Source organism: Falco punctatus, assembly GCF_963210335.1.
Source record: "Falco punctatus genome assembly, chromosome: 20".
Lineage (NCBI taxonomy): Eukaryota > Metazoa > Chordata > Aves > Falconiformes > Falconidae > Falco > Falco punctatus.
In genome coordinates this window covers 6,111,769-6,130,569 of record NC_137600.1, presented here as the reverse complement: position 1 = coordinate 6,130,569, position 18,801 = coordinate 6,111,769, and the positions used below count along the sequence as shown (strand labels likewise).

At 42.5% G+C, this 18,801-nt stretch overlaps 1 protein-coding gene and 1 long non-coding RNA gene across 5 annotated transcripts; one reads left to right on the top strand and one right to left on the bottom strand.

Annotated features, from left to right (window-relative positions):
* The first annotated feature begins 1,607 nt into the window (after positions 1–1,607).
* On the top strand, positions 1,608–17,779 carry POLB (DNA polymerase beta). 3 transcript variants are annotated; one of them, XR_013924638.1, is made up of 16 exons: positions 1,608–3,129; positions 3,200–3,257; positions 3,371–3,437; positions 3,944–4,018; positions 4,484–4,542; positions 5,878–5,927; positions 6,348–6,399; positions 7,285–7,339; positions 7,465–7,537; positions 8,032–8,102; positions 8,843–8,929; positions 10,907–10,971; positions 11,516–11,655; positions 12,256–12,358; positions 14,636–16,856; positions 16,903–17,779. XR_013924638.1 is itself a non-coding variant. In XM_080370566.1 (15 exons), the coding sequence occupies exons 1-14, from the start codon at positions 3,069–3,071 to the stop codon at positions 12,348–12,350; spliced, it is 1,008 nt and encodes a 335-aa protein (XP_080226692.1). In that variant the 5' UTR covers positions 1,608–3,068; the 3' UTR covers positions 12,351–12,358; positions 13,996–14,617. The 3 variants fall into 3 exon arrangements, 1 of the variants encoding a protein (XP_080226692.1); XR_013924639.1 differs by having other exon boundaries at positions 14,625–16,856; XM_080370566.1 differs by lacking the exons at positions 14,636–16,856; positions 16,903–17,779 and adding an exon at positions 13,996–14,617.
* Positions 8,083–18,745, bottom strand: LOC308055945. 2 transcript variants are annotated; one of them, XR_013924658.1, is made up of 3 exons: positions 18,572–18,745; positions 17,857–17,988; positions 8,083–8,215 (listed from the first exon to the last, which is right to left on the bottom strand). It is a non-coding gene; the product is annotated as an uncharacterized lncRNA (long non-coding RNA). The 2 variants fall into 2 exon arrangements; XR_013924659.1 differs by lacking the exon at positions 8,083–8,215 and adding an exon at positions 8,936–9,433.
* Between the last annotated feature and the right edge of the window lie 56 nt (positions 18,746–18,801).

The following is an 18,801-nucleotide window of genomic DNA, read 5'->3' as shown; positions in this document are numbered from 1 at the left end:
AGGAAAAGCTCATACAAGGTTTTCCCCTGCACAAGTAAGCCATTATGATCTGTTGCATGATTTAAGCTATTGAGTTCATAGCGGTTCCCTGTGATGGGAAAGTGAGGTGTTACCAGAATGAAGGGGTGCGGAGTACACGGCAGGGCTGGAAAGTGGGACAAGGGAGCGAGGTCTTTCCTCTGCCTCCCTCCCTCCCTCCCTCCCCTCCACACCCCGGCAGCGGGTACCCTTCCGCAAGGAGTTGCGTGACAGCCGGCTGGACGGGACTGGGAGGCTGTGACACCGAGCGGCAGCTGCTCTTGGCCAGCAGCTTCGCCTCGGTACCGAGCCCCGCCCAGGTGTTACATATCTGCTATTAGTTAGAATTAGCAACCACATTTGATTATATTAGAAACACATTTTATCTTATAGAGTTATTTTAATAGGAATATAAAATTATAAGAAACATTTTAGTGGAGCTTTGTATTTGCACAACAACCGACAGTTACTATGAAATCCTTTGTACAGCCCTGTACCAAGGCCGAAAGAATAGGTCAGAATCACCTAGCAGGAATGATTAGAACTTAGATAACAGACTTAAGATTAAAGATGATTGGATACAGTATTTACATAGGAGAATGCATTGAGACATCAAAATGTAGAATTAATGGGAACTGGGGAGAGTAGACTGGAACAACCTGTAGATACCTGCCAAGAAAGTAAAAGGTAATTCTGGCAGGGGGAGATCGTAACCACTGACTCATGTATTACCTACCCAAATAGTACCCCATACCCATTTCTAGATCTTTCTAATCTTTACTGTGCAGAATCAGATATGGGAGGAGAGTATGTTGATGATTTTCAGGAAATATTATGTTTATGCATGAATACTTAATGAATATGTATGAATAAGTTCTATATATGGTGTATGATTTTGAAGCTTGGTGTGCATTGATCGTGAGAGGACTCACTCACACACCCGGCCGTCAATAAAGAAGTGTCTGTTATCTGCATCACATTGGTGTCAATAAGTTCTTCATTCCGAGATTTCGGTAACACCTTTGTCTTTTGGGGGATTTGGGGGGGTTGTTTTGGGATGGGTGGTGGTGGTGGTGGTGTTGTGGTAGGTTCATTTTTGGATGCAGCTTATTTTCATGGATGCATAGGTGGGACAACTGTTGTTTATTATATTGAGGGTTTTCTTACCCTGCTCGCTCACCCTCTCAGTTAATTTCTCAATTCCTTTTCTGTGATACATTTTTGTATTTCCTACAGCAGCAGTTAGCTCCCTCCCAGCAGACTTAATTCCTTCTTCTTCCCATTTTTATGTCCACTAAAATACTCTGCATAGAACAGTTATTGTCAACATCAGTATGTGATTATGGCTTTCCCCATGATTGCCTGTGAGGAAGAGAAGTTCCTATCTTTTAGCACCTATGAAAATGAGTTGCTCATTGTCTATCTTTTTTAAACAAAAACTTGAAAATCCAACCAATGTGCTTTGGCAAAATTTGGACTGCTTTATTTATGTAGATCCAGGCCTGTGTAGAAAGAGACAGAGAAAGGGAAGACTGCAACGGGCCACAGGGTAGCAAGGAAAGAATCAAAAAGGAGGGTCAGGGAGCCAGAGAGAGAGCGATGGAGAAATGCTGGGAAAAAACTGCAACAGCCTGCAGGGTAGAGAGGGAGCGATTAAAGACTCGGGACAGGGAGCAGGACAGAGAACAGGACAGAGAACACAGAAACAGCAACGGGCCACAGGGCAAAGAGCGGTGAATTAAAACACCGGGACTGGGAGCCATCTACAGAGAGCCATTGGGGAGTGAACACCTACAGACAGGAGTGTACAGAGCAGAGAAGAAAAAAAAAGGGAGGCTGAAAAACAGACTTTACCTACAGAAATAAACAAAAGAGACCCTGTCAAAAAGAATTCTAACAAAATCCCAGAAAATACTCAGAATCCAGAAAGCTTAAAAAGATGGAAACTGTACCATACTGTGACTGAGACTGCCCAAGAAATGTACCCTTGAGGACAAGGGGTCCTAAAGAACTCAGACAGCTCAAAATAATTGACTGAAGGAACGGCAGGGCGCAGACTACAGAAGCCCAGGAGCAGAAAGCGCTCCCTCCGGAGAAGCTGTGGCTCACGTACCCCAAGCCCCGACCACCACCACTTCAGCGGCCCCTGGGCAAGGGGCAGGGCCAGCCACCAGGAGGCACAAAGGCGGCTGGGGGGAGCAGCGGTGGCTTTGCTCATCTGCCTCCAGTTTAAGGCATGCAAAGTGCTGAACAGAGACAGTGACCCTCGCTGGAAATAATACCCGCTCTTTTACTGCAACTGCATTTATCATGTCAGCTATGTAACCAGCTGGCAACAAAACTTAATTTTTCTGGGGCACAGACAGAAAAAGATAGATGTCCTATTAAGCTATGTAAGAAAGTAGCTCATTAAATGCGGTAACAGTATTATCTTAAAAAAGGATGTACTTTAATTTCCTATTAAAAAAACAAACAAACAAACTAAAATTCTACGGGGTTACACTTAATTTCTAGCAAAACTGTGCATACTACCTAACTTGGCACAGCAAGTTTTCAGTCATCTCAGGCTGCTCAGAAAGAGGCATCTAGCAAAACCAGGATAAAAACTACAGCCTCTAAAAACTCCGGATACTGGAGAGATTGAGCTAATGAGTGTGAGCAGGCTGTAGGGGTTTTCTTCCGTCACTTAAGCTGCCTCTTGGACAACACAAGTGGCATAAATCAAACAGACCCTCATGGAAAATCCTTTTTATGCAACAACCTGCCGGAACGTCGAGTGCGGGCAGAGGGGACGTCGTACTGGCAGGCCGCACTGGTGTGGCGGAGGGGTCACGACAGCAGCTCTCAGCTGCCCTACCCCGGGGTACCCGGCGCACCCACCGCGGGCCCACAGCACCCCCGCCCAGCCCCGGCCCTGCCGCCGCAGGCCCCGCCCCCGCCGGCGTATGCGTGATGACGTTGGCCGCGCTCTGTGACGTCACCGCCGGAAACGCGTCCTCGCCGTCTCCGTCCTGGGACTCCACCGCAGCGCGGTGCCGGTGGTGCCGGCCATGAGCAAGCGGAAGGCTCCCCGGGAGAGCCCCAACGAGGGCATCACCGACTTCCTCACCGGTAGGTGTGCGCGGCGGGCGGGCCTCCGGGGCCGCCCGCCCGCCCGCTCTCACTGTGGCTCTTCCCGTAGAACTGGCCAATTACGAGCGCAACGTGAACCGGGCCGTTCACAAGTACAACGCATACAGGTACCGCTTCCGCCTCCCCGCCGGCGCCCTCGGCTCGGGGCCCAGCCCGCCGCCGCGCCAGCCGGGCCAGCGGCGCCGCCCGCGCTCGGGCGCTCACCCGCACTGTTCCGCAGGAAGGCAGCCTCGGTCATCTCCCGGTACCCCAGCAAGATACGGAGTGGGGCTGAGGCCAAGAAGCTGGTAGGTGCTGGCGGCCAGGAGGCTCGCGAGGCAGCGGCGGGGCTCGGGGCCGGCGGCTTCTGGGAGGCGGGGGGGCGGCTCTGCGGGCGCCGGTTCCTCCTCCCGGTAGCCACGGTGGGGATGCGGTCTGGTTGCCGTGAGTCTTTGTGGCTGGAACTGGGGGCTCCAGCCCAGTCTGCGTGTAAAAGGATTCTGCTGTGGCAGGTTTTCCCTTTGCCTTGTTACAGCTTCGCTAAATGTGGGGAACTTGAGCAGTAATAACCAAGGCCTTGTTCAAAATTGCTGCTTTGGGGGAACTTTTAATATAACCCTTGAATTACAGTGTTTATGCTGCTTGCATTGTAGCCTTGAATTCTTGTGTTTACTTATGGTCCAGTATTTTATCATGGTCTCAGTGGCCTCATAATTCTTTCTGGATGCTAAATTCTGGGGAGCTTTCCTTTTTTTCCAGATGTAATGTCTTTAAGCAATCTTGAACTTATCTTCCCACCCCGTTCGATACTTAGGATGGAGTAGGTGCTAAAATAGCTGAGAAGATAGATGAGTTCTTATCCACTGGAAAACTACGCAAACTGGAAAAGGTGTGTTTCTTTCCCTTCCACTCTATTTCTCCATACTTGCTTTTCTTTGTAACTTGCAAAGTAGCCTGCGTGTTTTGTGCAATTTTTGTTGTCGACCTTGGAGAGACTCATGTCAAGCTTAGGAATAGTGGATGTGGAATCTGGTGAGTAGAAACAAGAAGCTCAGCTGAAAATATTGAAGTTATGTAATCAGCATGTGAATGTCTTGTTAGAAGTGGAATTCTGACTCTTGGAGGGCTGTGGAGTTTTGTGGTTTAAACACGTTCTTCGCCTTAGCGTGGGCAATTAGGGAATTTTCAGGCTTGGTATATATGGCGTTACTGTGATACGCAGTACTACCCTTGGTACTGTTCTGCATTGATTCATAACGAGCCTCCAGTGCAGTCTGACTGAACTGTTTTATCGTCTCATTGTTTCTATTCATTGCAAGTGGAGTTAAGAAGGGCTTGGTTTTGAATTTTGCAGATTCGACAAGATGATACAAGTGCATCTATCAGTCTCCTGACACGAGTTACTGGCATTGGGTAAAGTTTTTGGGGATTTTTTTTTTTTGGGGGGGGGGGGGTGTTAGGTATTTTTTCCTTCTCCTGGTGGAGTTTTGAAAATAATTTGGGTGATTGCAAATAATGAAGGGAATGAGATTGAGCTGATGCTATAGTGCCCACACTGAGACACTATAGTTGTGAAGAGAAGAAAGGGTATAGAATTGTCAGTTACAGACTTTGCGGTAAAGGAGTGGAAGTGGAAAATTCCTGTGTGCAAGCTGAGGGGGGAAGGAGAGAGGAGCTGGTCAAGAATGGAACCATAAGAGGCTGAAAAGAGTGGAAGTGAGAAGTCCCTTTGGGACTTCTGGTGGGAAGTTGGCCCCAGGGACAACAGTGCTTTGTCAGGTGTTTGTAAAAGGAGAAGTAGAGCCCTGAAATGGGCAACAAAACAAACAAACAAAAAGCCATCAGGGCTGTTGAGCAGTGTTTGAAATTCTTGTGGTTCAGGGTAGGGAATGGGATTGTTCTCAAGTAATTCTGAGGGAAAATGCATTCTAAGTTTGAGGATACACTGGGATTTGAGAAATTGGGATGGGATGCTGGGATGCAGAAAGAAGCTTGCATGCTATCCTGTCTCAGGACAGTGGAAGTTGCCTTTCCTGGTCTGGAACCTGGCAAGAGACACAAGGAAGGGTAAGAAAGGAAGTAAATGGCAGGTCAGGATCTGACAATTTTACTGTAATAGTTTTATTGAGGAAGTGGATTTAAAGTCTTTGAGGGTGGTAGAGCTGTAACCATAAGATTTCAGAGTAGCTGGAAATAGTTCCTCACGAAGGGACTATGCTTCCAGGCTGATGGTGCTTTGGTGTTTTCAGATATTGGATAGGTATTTGGGTATAACATTACCTGAATGTCTGTCTCAGCTGAAATGTTCTTTTCCTACAGAGACATGCAGATTAATCTAATGACAAACCCTTAAAGGGGAAAAAGGTTCAGCCATTCACTTCAGTGTTTGAAGTGCTAGTCTAAAGACACTTCTATGCTCCTGTGTCCTTAAGCTGGTTCAGAGACTGTGGTTAAAGTAGTTCTTGGCATGCATTCAGGATTATTTCCTAAAACAATATTATTTGGTGAGATTTTTATTTTTTAAAATTATACGTCACTGTATAGTTACATCAATGCTAAAAAATATGTAAGCCAAGCTGTGGATAGCCATCTCTGCTAACTGAAAGTACAAACCGAAAATGCACATGCTGAAAAGAGGGTAAGCATAAGAAGCAACTTCACTCTTGGCCTTGAAGAATCTAGGCAGTTACAGTGAATTCTAATGTCCTTTTACTGCTCCTGAAGGCAGATTGCTTTCTCTTCTTGCAGTCCTGCTGCTGCTAGGAAGTTTGTTGAGGAAGGAATTAAGACTTTAGAAGGTAAGTGTAACTTTGGGTCCTCAGCTCGCATCCAATAATGTTTTTTTTCTGTTAAGCTTCCCTGTTCCACAGTGGTATTGCGACAGCAGATATGCCCTAGGCTTTGAGGAAAGTGTGTGAGATGCTGAAGACATTACATGCACATCCAATATAAAGTACTTACAGGTTACATGGAAAATAACAAGGATTTTGTCTTTGAGGTGAATGGTCTACTGAAATCTTTATCGGGAAGTGCTCTATGCATTTGTACTCATCCTATCAGCTGTTCAGTAGTCCATTTAAAATCTGTTCCTTTGTGTTTGAGGTTGCTGTTTTCTTGTTACGTATTTTTAGCATGTATCACCTTTGCATCGGTGGAAACTTACTGTAAGATTTCTAGTCCTCAAGTAACTTTTTTCTGTTTTTTCTTAATTCTTGTAGATCTAAGAAAAAATGAGCACAAGTTAACCCATCACCAGCGTATTGGGTTGAAGTAAGCTTTCTTTGGTGCAAGTGCTTGGCTTTTCTAATGACTCAGACACCAGGATGTAATGTAAGGTTACATGGGCCAAGTAAGGTTCTGCTCTCTCTGTGTGCTTTTCATACTTTTCAGCAGCTATTCAGAACATTTGTTTCATTGGGGTTAAAATGCAGTAGGCTTGGTCTCCATCCAGAAAGAAATAGAGAAATGAAAGAAAAGGGCGGTGAGGGGTGGAGGAGTCTCATCCAAAAGCCCTGTCTGCAGAGTTTGGGATTGGGATGGTTTAGTAATGGTGTTGGGGAACATGTGGCTCTGAAGCTGTTATGGCTGCCAGTACCTGCTGTCAGCGGTTCTGGTACTGGAGGGGTGAAAAATGTGCCTGCTGGTTGGGTGTCATTGTTTCACCTGGCCTCTTTTTCTCCACAGTTAAGTAGCATTCTGGCAGTCTGGTTTTTACAGCTGCATGCAAAGGTATCGGGAGCTGTATTTGCCCTGTGAGGAGCTTCTGTTTAGCTCTTTCCCACAAAGATCACCTCTGACCATGGGTGAACGTTCCTGCTTGCTGGTGGATTGAGTTTTGTCAGGAACCTTTTGTATTTTCAGAGGGCTGTGCAAATATAAACCAATTGGTTATATTGTAACATTACTTCCACCTCATAGCAGCTCTTCATATATGGTGGAAATAATTTGCAACGAAACCATCTTCTGAGCATTGTCGAACTTGCAGTTGTGAGGTTTTTTTCTATCGCTTGGCAAGATGTCTTCTAAGATGCTTGGTGAGGGTGGGGAGATTCTTCATTACTGTCACATCAGAAAGTTGTATTCTTTCCTCTTGACAAAAATGTTAAGATGCTACCCTTATCACTCTTACAGACACTCTTATTCTTATATATGCAGGTACTTTGAAGATTTTGAGAAAAGAATCCCAAGGGAAGAAATGCTGCAAATGCAGGTAAGAATGTCTTTATTAAGGATGTGAGCCACTGGTGGACAATGAATGACTGATATTTCTGAACACACATCTTTTTTTTTTTTTTTTTTTTTTTTTTTTTTTTTCTCTCTCTCTCCTTCCTATAGGAAATTGTGCTGAAAGAGGTCAGCAAGCTGGACCCAAACTATATTGCTACAGTCTGTGGCAGTTTTAGACGAGGTTGGTACTCTGATCTTATGTTTACTTTGGGCTAGTAAGCAAGACTTATTACTTTATCTGTTCTTCCAGAGTGGAAGTCTGTGCTGGAACTGGGCTCTTTCCTGTTGTTATTGTCTTGACTGGTTAGTTCAGTAGCAAAACACCTGTATAAATCCTTGCTTCTCCACCCAACCCCCATAAAGATCTGTATATTGTAACATGTGAATTGATTGCTTTGCTTTTACATTAACAATACATTAACATATTTGTGCTTCACTGCTGCAGAAGTACAGCAAGAAATTCTTTGGTGTCTTCTGAGATACGCAGAGATACAAACTTTTTGATGAAAGAACAAGATTTTCTTTAAGATTGTTTTCTCGCAAATATCTTGAATCGTGATTGACTATTTTCTACCAGGAAACCATGTTTATTGCAGGAGGATGGATGGATGTTGACTAATGTTAGTATACTTTGTCATACGCAGAGGGTTTTTTCTTTGCTTCTTACTTGCCTAGGTGCAGAATCAAGTGGCGATATGGATGTTCTGCTAACCCATCCAAGTTTCACATCTGAATCATCTAAACAGGTGTGTTTCTGTGCTGCTGTGGGTCAGTACTGTGCATTGGTTCCACAGTGTTTTAAATTCAGAAGATAACGTAGTCTCAAACTTGTAATGCACCTTCGTTCATCTTCTTGTTACTGTAATAGTAAATTTTATTTTGAGGAGTTATGATCACTTCTCAGGTCCATGCATTATGTTGTGTTCCTCTTGCAGAACTATTACAGAGGTTTACTCTTAACCTTCTGTCCCTCTTCTTCCCTTTGTGCCCCACCCCCTCAAATTCACGCACTTTTACAATGTAGAACTGTAACAGTTTACTGGATAAAGCAGGGATTAAAGGTAGAGTAAGTATCCCTTTACATAGCCATAATCTTTTGGAGGAGAAACAAATGTCCTGCTGCCCTTGTAATCTTTTGGGACTAACTCTGGAGAAGCCTTAATGACAGTTTGTGTTTCTGGTGGCTTCTATAGATAAATTGTTTAAAATTTGAAAACTCAAGCCAAAAAAAGTTTTGTCACTTACGATGAAAAAAAAAATCTGATAGGGGATTTTGGAAAGCTTTGGGTTTTTTACATTGCACAGCTGTAATTTTATTAGCTTTTCCTTGGTGTTATTTTTTTTCCACTCAGTCAAGTTTTTTGTATGGTAATACGTATAATTGTAGCAATGTCCTGTACTTATGTGGGCCATTGTCTGGTAAATGGCTAAGATATTCTTGTTATTTGTAAAATAATCTCCTCTTCTGTGTTGTCACTGTTCCTAGTCAAAACTTCTGCGTCAAGTTGTAGAACAACTGGAAAAAGTCCACTTTGTCACAGATATGCTGTCTAAAGGTGACACCAAATTCATGGTAAGGCTTTTTTGGTGGTCAGGTGTGTTAGCTTCTGTCAGGGAAGGTAATCCCCCGCTATGTTATATATAAGGTAGATTGTTGGGACTGCTGGAGCTGTGATTTTTAAAAAAAATTTTTTTAAACCCCCCCTTCCCCCCATAAAAGCTTTCTGCAGTTAACTCTGTGAATCTCTTGTGCTAAGATTTCAGTATTAGAAAAATCCACAGGTATTTATGTAGTTTTGAACCCCACTGATATAACCTTCATCACGCAATGCCAGTTTTGTCTCTGTTTTGCTTGATGTTTCCCCAGAACCTTAACACAACCTCACTTCTTAGTTGCACCAGTGACTGCTCTTGTAACTCTGCCCTCAGGATCTTGGAAACACTATCTTTGATCTCAGGCCGTGTCTTTTCTAATATATGTAACACACCTTTGTCTCCTTTTTTGTCAATGTTGTTGCAGAGCAGATTTCATGGATAAGATGCCAACTCAGGATACAATAGGGGATATGTGGGATGCCTAGAGAAAGTAATGAATTAAAAGAACATCCATTTTGTGAGGTCACAGCAAAACTTTTTTTCTTAAATATGTGGACTGGGTGTTACCTTGCTTTGCTTAGTTTTCTTTACAGGCCCTGGATATCTTGGTCTTACAGGCCGGTTAAAAGTCAACTCTAACAGACATGTAGAACCATAAGCAATACTTAGCGGGTATGAAGGCTGCTTAGTTCTGTCAGTCACTCGTACTGGCTTTATGGAATTCTGTGGAAGCTCAGAGGAGTGGTCCTGCAGGAGGGTTCACTAAAGGTCCATACACATTTGTAATCAAGATACCATTATATTCAGCTAGTTTTTTGAAAGGCATAAATACTTAACTGTATAATACTACATTTAAAGACACTTGCTTTCCCAAGATGAAAGGGGCTGCTGGAGCACTTGATTATTTTATTGTATTGATTGATGGTTTAGTTTTGCTTAAAATTAAGAGCTGAGAGAACTCTGAGGATTTGTCTTCAGTTTAGTTTGTGTTGCATTCTGAGAGGGAATAAAACTCGATGGCTTTTTGTTTGGCTTGATCTTTAGGAGGAATAAGTGAAAGGCGCTCTCATTCTTGCCACATGGTTTAATACCATACGGGCTTAAAGTTAAATGTACATCTGTCTGCCAAAAGCAGAGGCACTCTGCATTCCCTGTTTGCATTCCCAGTTCAACAAGCTCACTATAGTTTGACCATTTGCTCTGTGTGACCCTGTCAAGTCTTAAATAGTTGTGAAATAGCTCTTCAAAGTGGAAGCCAAGGAATGTTGTAAAAAGGGAAGTACAACTGTAGCTGGGAATCTGAGAAAAGCAAGTCTCAGTAAGGAGACAGAGAACATAACTTTAACATCAAAGTTTTCAAACCCAAGAAAGACTAGAATTCTCAGCATGAAGCTGCAATGGGTGAAACTGTTCAGTAATTAGATACTTGTCGTCATTCGTTATGGTTCATGTCCCTCCACCCTACTGCATTGTCATTTTAAAGTGATTGTAGACTGGGGGAGGGGAGTGGAAAGAAAAGGCTGGTAATGTGAATTATGTGAAGATTACAAAGCAGTTGAAGAGTGGCAGAGGGCTTCTCAAGAAAAAACTTTTTTCTATTAGCTTCAGCTTCATCTGCATTTTCCTTAACCTGCTGATGTTTGTGCATACTGAAGAGCCTGGTAATAATTAGGGCAGAGGAATGGGAAATGAGAAGTCCTATGAGCCTTCCTGCTGTAATAAAAACTTAAGAAGCAGTTATATGCTACATTGAACTGCAGTCCTCTTAGCAGTATAAAATAGTGATTCACAGTGCTATGACATCCAGCTCTCCTAGTAAAATACTTGGTTCGGTGGTAATTTAACTTTGATCTCCACATTGACTGATTGTTTAGAGGTTCTGTAGGGCTGGGGAGGTAAAGGTTCATCTCAAGTCTTTAATTTTGAATTTCTTGCTTTCCTTACTTCCTCACAGGGTGTCTGTCAGCTGCCAAATAAAGACGATGGAACAGCCTATCCACATAGGAGAATTGATATCCGGTATACACACACAAAAAAAAACCCACCCCAAAAAACTGCTGTAGCTGTATGCTACATAGTAGGCATTCACATAGAGTTCTGCATTCAAATCTCTACTTCCATATTCAGAACAGTGCATTTGCTAGATTTGATTCCTTTGCAGTATGGAAGACACTGTACAACTGCCAGTGTCTACAACAGGTTATTAGCAAGAATGCTGTATTTTTAAATCATGATTTTGTATGCAGTTTCAGAATTTGTGACCTACTTTATCATTACTGCTTTGACGTTAATTTTTGGCAGGAGTGCAAACACCATAACCATGTAGTGTCTGGACACCAGTAACATCTGGGTCAGGGTAGATGTGTTGAACCTTTCTTTGATACGCAGTTCATTTCACTCTTCCATCTGGCTTGTGGGAAAAATCAAACATGCAATATTGCAGAATGCACGCATGTAAATAGGAAGTAAACCTAGAAGAGTGTCTGAATGGCTGAATTACAAATGGCTTGTAACCTTTTTGTGATTGTTCTAAACATGTACTTTTCTTCCACTTTTATTGTAGACTTATCCCCAAAGATCAGTATTACTGTGGTGTACTGTATTTCACAGGAAGTGATATATTCAATAAGAACATGAGAACTCATGCTCTGGAAATGGGCTTCACAATCAATGAGTACACAATCCGTCGCTTGGGTGTCACTGGTCAGTCTGGGCCTTTGCATGGAGCATTATTCCTAGTTACATGCTTGGTGTGATCTTCTTAAATGGGTTACTCCGCATACTGGAAATACTTCTGATAAATACTCTAGTTCATAAAATTTTTCAGTGTCCTTTCTGGTGTTGAACACCCATTATAGCAGGAAGGGGGCAGCCTACTTACACAGAGGCAGTGCTGTGACACGAAGTTACCTCTTTGGGCTACGTAATTATGTGAAGTCTTACTGACCTAAACATTGGGGATCTGGTGTGCACAGCATATATGTGGCTTCCCCCACTTTTCCCTATAAGATGTCATGTCCTTTAGTTTTGGTTTGGAGGGGTGCTGTGTGTATATATAGATATACGAATATAAAAACATGTAACAAATTAACTATGGGGCCATGTGGTTAGTTACCTTACCTCCTTCAACACTAATGAGAATTGGTACCTAAACACCGTGAAAAGGTTGGGGTGGTGGTGGGTATTTTTTTTTGTTAGTCTGTGTTTTACTTAGGGCGGTTTTGTCTTAATTTTGCAATGCATTTGGTATCGGGATCGTACAGACCTTTCACCTTTGAAACAGCATCTGTAATTTGTTTGCAGGAGTTGCTGGGGAGGCCCTACCTGTAGAATGTGAAAAAGATATCTTTGACTACATCCAGTGGAAGTACCGAGAGCCAAAGGATCGGAGTGAATAACTGCCTAGGTTTGTAACCTAGAGAGATGTTTTTATAGCTGCTTGTGAACCTACAAAGTGCATATTCTTTCTTTGGGTGTTGTTGCAAAAAGTGTACGTTACTAATGCTTAAAGCAAGTCCATGGCACTAGCACAGAACGTGTAGTAAAGAGTAAATCCTGTAAGATCTCATCTTGACCACATGCAGCACCCCACCTTAAAGCTGATTAAAACACTATGTGTAACTGAATGGCCTGCCATACTAGAAAAACCTGTAGGGAAGATGGTGTGGCAGTCAGACTGCTTAGGGAATGCACATTGTCTTTTGCTTTGGAATTCAGTGAAAAAACATCGAATGATAAATCACAGGTTTCTATTTAACACCCAGTGAGCAGAAAGTTCTGACATATAGGCAAGATGTTTCATCTTACTAAGTTTCTTGTGGCTTGGTTTGAAGATGGGTGCTTTCAACCAAAATGGTGCTGGTTCTTTGGAGTTGCTGGAGAGTCTTACAAAACAGTATTAGCCCTTTATAAAAGGCTATGTGCTTTGACTTGATAATATCTGTGGTGATCAAGCTATTGGGTTTTTTTCTAATAATCTTAGTGGCCCTTGGGCTGTGATCCTTATTTAAAAAGTTTGACTATTTCAAACTGAATGGGCTACCTTAGCTTGTTTCTTGTAGTTTTGCAAAGGATGATCAGAGTTCAGATGCTTCCATGTTTTAATGTTGTATACGCAGGCATACTCTGTGCAAACATCACTTACTGCTTAGTATCAAAAAACTGGGTAGTTCTTACACGAAATAATGTAACTTTTTTTTTTTTGCTATTTACTTTGTTGATGTTAAAAGATTTGTAAGTAAAACAGTTGATTTTGTGTAGTTGCAAATTGTCTCTTAAGTAATATGTATGGGGGTTTTAATTATCTTTTTTTAATGCAGTTTGAGTAATTGTAGAGCATCTTGGAATGCTCAAATGAATGTTTTGCTCATACAAGCTGCCAGCATAAATTGCTTGAGTATATATTCTACAGCATCTGTGTGTAGCAGTAGGCATTTTATAAATGACCATAGATTAGATTTGGCTGTGGCAGTGAATTAGTACTGGCATCGTACAACTTGGAAAACTTACAGTTCTGAAACTTCAGTATGAGACCAATTTGTTTCGTATGTATTGGGAGGCTAGAAGAACTGTATTAGAGCATTATTTCTACAGCACTTAAGTGCCATAATTATGGTAAGATTATTCTTACAGCAGTTAGATCTCAGACTTTGTATATTTGTCTGTTTTCAAATGTATATTTCAAGGGGGGTGGGGGTGATAAAAAAGCACCTAAAAGTCTATTTCCCACCCCCACTGAATAGATGAAAGTATACATATAAAAAACTTCTAATGTTGGTTACACAAAACAACGTATTGTGACTCCCCACTAGTCAGCAAATGGAACGTACAGATCGGGCCAGAAAAAGACTGCCCGTGTACTCAGCTTCACAGCTACCTGCTCCAATATTTTTTGATTGAAAATGTGTCATTGGAATACCTAGACTAGCAAGGAACATGAAAGGCAGAAATGTCTTACATTCCACTGCTGAAATTGCACCTCGGTACACAGTTATAGAATGCAAAGTCATTATGGCTGGTGCTATTGAAATACTACACTTTTAGGTGGCTGTACAAGAAAGAACATGGGACACAAGCCAGACATCATAATTTTCTGTAGGACTTCAAGTCTGATATCAGACAAGGATGTTGTATTCAAGCTGTGCAATAACTGGAGCAAATGGGAGAAGGAAATCGCGTACATGTCTTTGGAGGACCCTTTCTGGTACTGAAGTGGAATTTTTAAACCTTTATTCATGTCTCTGTTGGCTGCTGTCAAAAACCTCCACTGACGGAGAACCTGAAGTCTGTTGGGCCAGTTGCTTTCTTTGCAGCATTAGTAAACATTACAGATCATGTTGATGCCAACTGGAAATGTTTGAGGCATCTAGGTTTTAAAATACTCTCTTGATTTTTTTAAAGAAACTAATCTTAACTTGCCTAGGGAGGAGGAAGGGGAATCTTTTAGCCTTGTCCCAACCTATTGGATGCATTATGGCTTATCATTCAGGGTTATGGACTGAAATAAAATACAAGGGGTTTAGGTGCTTATGTGTTGCAGGCTGATGTTTCTTTAGTTGCTGCTGTTCGTGTGTGGAAGAGGAGACCCCAGAGTTTGTGGCACAGTGCACAAATTAACTCTAAATTAAAATGCACATCCCTTTATACTGCTTTGTGTTACTAATCTCTCTTAGTCTTTTGGCAGGTGCTCAGGTGTGGTCATTGTGCTGTTCTACTGATGACCGTTTGACAAGACGAACTGAAGCCATTGTCACAGTGCTGAAAAAATTCTGGATGTTGAACAATATTGCTGAGAACTAACTGGCTTGCAGATTTTGGTCTGGAAATGATGTGCACAGTAAAGCCCAGAAGCACAGCCTGAGGTGCAAAGGCATCTTTCTCCCTCTTGACTGTGATAAGCAGCATGTGATCTGCCCTTCTGTCCTTTCTACAGCCATATATCTTGTCCACAGATTCCCCCTAGCTGCTTTCCTTGTAACAAATCAATGTTCAATGTGCCCTGCGGTGGATGAGTGGCGTTCTTCCCCAGCCTCACTCTGGCTTTCTCCTTTTATTCAACCCCAAATGTCCTATTTAAGAGATCCAGAGCAAATCCTGATGTTTCTGTTTTCCATATAAGGAACACAATATTACAGAGTCATGCATGCTGAAGTGTGTTTTCTTTTAGACAAGAACCCTCCCTTGCCAGCTCCAAACAAACTGGTGTCTCCTTAGGGGACATTTCTCTTTCCCAGAAACTAATCCTTATTTATGGGCTAAGCGTCTATTACAGGTTTGGTGAGGTATGCAGAGATACTATAAACATGCAAATTCTTGATGTACGTAAAAAGATTATTTTCTGCCTCCTCTGCACTAGCTCTGCTGCTGAGTTTGCTGTTTTAAAAGTGATGTGCTGTTATTTTACTGAGTAATGTGTCTGCTAATGTCTTCCCTATAAAGTTTGTCCAGCTGAAACTGGCTGCAAGAACTGCTATTGTGGCTTTTAAAGCCACGAGGATGTGTGCCTGTATAAGAGACTGTTCTTATACAATTGCCTCTGTGTCTTTCGTTAGACTACAATTGCATATTCTGGAGAACTCCTTGGAAGTTCTCCAGAATAGTTTGTGTATCCTTTCTCCAGTTGGGTAAGCAGGTGCATGAGTGCTTGCCATTTTTTCTTTATGCACCTAGCTCTTAGTGTAATTGCTTTATGAGTGACAGCAATGCAGACAACTGTTCATAATTGTCAGGAGCTCTCAAGAACTTTGTGTTGCCCAAAGAGCAACAACAGGAAGTGTTGCATTTCTTTTCATCTAAGAACACTGCTATGCACCATTACCTAAATTACTGTTGTAAGAATTGTGCAGTTATCCCATCTTTTGTAACTTGAGTCTAAAACAAAAGAATGTTGTCATTGCATGTGACCCAGTGTGCTGGCTGTTTGTAGACATAGGCTTCTGCCAGGACGGACCTTGCTTTTATTTACAAAGTAAAGGAAACCCCCAGTACAGAAAAGCATTGTGGGTGTACCTCTGATACTAATTCGGTGTCAGAGGAGGCAGCTGAGAGCAAACAGTCATATTTTTCAGATGTGCTGTGAAAGGAAGAGGAGAAATGGCACCGAGTTTCCCTAGAGTAGAGAAAGGGGATGAGAATTCTAATGTAACTGTACAGTCTCTGAATAGTATGGATACTTAAACTTATGGTGCGTTTGTCCTGGTACCTTGAGAGAAAAGTCAACCTCTCCTTCTTTTTCTCCTGATATTTTTAAACATTCAGAGATTTATTCCTGCATACATTTTTAAGACAGAAAGGTCACAGATCCTATTTTTTTTTTACATAAAAGTAATTTTTTTTACATTAAGCCTTGATTCAAAAAGTCAGGTGAAGAAGAGTAAGTGAAGTCTGGTTTTTAGCAATTTGTTGGTTTGGTGTTTTTTTTTTTTTAAAAAAAAAAAACACCGCCCAATTTAAATAATAGATGAAATTGTCCAACGTAGACTTTTAACAGAAAGCAGTTTAATCTAGCAGCAACAATCCTGCTTCTGAAGACAGACTGCACTTCTTGGTTAACCGACCTCCTGCTTGAGAGAATTTTGAACTGATGTAGGTATTTGCCCGCTCAGAACTGCGTATTGGTCTGCTAGATCCTTCTTCTGCTCTGTTTCTAGTTCTTTGTATCCCCTGTATGTGGAGACACCAGAATGAGAAAACTGGCTGTGCCCTGAAGTACTCTTAAAGAATACCATTTTCAACTACAGTCTGTATCTCCTTATCTCTGTGTTAATGTCCTGGTGCAGTGCTGAAGCTCATGCTAGGCTGTTTCTGTGTCTTTAGCATATGGTCATATTGAAAGTTTTTAAAAGTAATCTGACCGTTCTCCTATTGCACATGACTGGTGTTCTTTGTTCCTGGATACACTGTAGGTATTGTACTGTAGATACATTGTACTGTAGATACAATGTACTGTAGATACATTGGTTGCAGTGTCCTGCATGTTGTTCAACTTGCCATTACCCAGAAGACTGGTCTGGTTAACTGATGCACTTCTACCACTCCTATAGAGTCAATCTGCCTTTTTTAATATGCAAACCTGTCAGCTCTGATTCTATAGTTCCTCTTAAGTCATTGTGAAAGGTAGTGACTATTTTGGACATGAGAGGAGGTCCAATCAAGATTGTATTACTAGTTGTATCTGGGACAGGGATTCTGTTGGTTAACATAAAACTTAACTGGTTTTAAGTAGTGAACTGCTAACTGTATTGTAGAGCATCAGCATGGAATATATTGCTGCTACTGTATTTGAATACTTTGTAGGTGTATAAAGCAAATGTATTACAGAATAGCAAGCTTGAAAAGGCAAGACTATTTTATACATAATCAAATTGACTATTGCTAATTATATAGCACTCTTCTTGATGTGTTAATTATTAGGTCCTCTGACTTTATGGAGTAGAGTGGAGTTTGTATCATCAGACTTAGTGTGACGAATCATAACAAAGACAGATGTAACACTGTTTCTTATTTTATCGGACTTAAGCCTATAGAACTACATTTTTACTTGTTCTTATATAATTAGTGTTGATCAGTCTTGGTCATGGAGATAGTTCGTATCCTTGCTTATCCATTTATTTTCTTCTGTTTTTCATACTGGGAGTTTAATTATTTTCTGGGAATGTTCCCCTACCCTAATGCATGCAGTGGTATGTAAGGTGACAAGAAGTTAACTTGGTACTATGTGAAGTCTTCTGATGCCTCATATTAAATATATATGTAGGTGATGTATTCAGTATTTTATTCAGTAATCAGTGGGGATAAATAAAGTAAGAATTCCATCATGAATGTATAATCCTGTTTGGATAGGGGTTGTTTTTTTTTTTTAGCTGTAATTTTAGGAGCATCAAAAAGCAGTAGCATAAGCCTAACATGTTTACAGATGTTTCCTAGGCATACACTGATGCATTCTTCATCATCCTCAGCAGGTAGCCCAGAAAATTGCTTTGTGTGACTTGAGGCAGAATTTGCTGGCCTTGCAGTCTCCCTCCGCAACAATGAGTTCTAAGTGGAAGAAAAATGGCTTGTTCAGAGTGCTTCCTTGCTTGTTTGTCAAGCTATAGAAATGTGTCTATTTCTAATCTCTTGGTTCCCCCACACACACCCCCCCCCCTAGTTAACTAACTAGCCCTGAATCTGGGCTGCATTGTGTTACAGTTCTTTCCTTCCTGCCAATGTCGACTGCAAGATACCTGGTAATCACAGAAGGAAATAGCTGTGAACCTTGTGCCTGTCCTAGAGAATCTGTGTAAATGGGTATGCACTGTACTACTGGATGTGCATTTGTAGCCTCATGTGTTGTTTTGGTGCCTGCTCTTGTCCCAGGTGCGAGGCCTTACATCAAGGTGGGCCGGGCCGTGCCCCCTCTTTCCATAGCCTTAGGGCTACAGTGGCTCTTGCTAACAGAGCAGTGGTTCAAAACAGGGATGGCAATGAGCGAGAGCTGCTGCCGTTGCTGAAGCGTTGGAGAAGAGCTGTAGCACTGGCCGGGGTCTTGCACCCTCCGTGACGGGCTGCGTGAAGCTGCCCTGCAGGTCCGCGGGCGCGGGGCCCGGGGAGCGCTCTTTCCCCCCTCCTCGACGCGTACCTCGAGCGGATGGTACAGCTTGCTGCTGCCCGCCGACCCCGGAGCCTACTCCGGCCACTCCACCGCCGTTGCTTGAGCCGGCGGGAGAGCCTGGCGCTGGGGGCCCCCCCGTAGGCGGTGCCAGCGCCCCGGGCTGCGGCGCGGAGCCCGCGGCGGGGCCGAGGCAGGGGGGCGGGGCCGAGGCAGGGGGGCGGGGCCGAGGCAGGGGGGCGGCGGCCAGTGCGCAGGTG

Bases quoted from the DNA above. Each gene is read 5' to 3' on its own strand.
- POLB (XM_080370566.1), top strand. From the start codon at position 3,069: ATGAGCAAGCGGAAGGCTCCCCGGGAGAGCCCCAACGAGGGCATCACC. The intron at 4,019-4,483 runs GTGTGTTTCTTT...TGAATTTTGCAG, and splicing joins AACTACGCAAACTGGAAAAG to ATTCGACAAGATGATACAAG. The intron at 5,928-6,347 runs GTAAGTGTAACT...TAATTCTTGTAG, and splicing joins AGGAATTAAGACTTTAGAAG to ATCTAAGAAAAAATGAGCAC.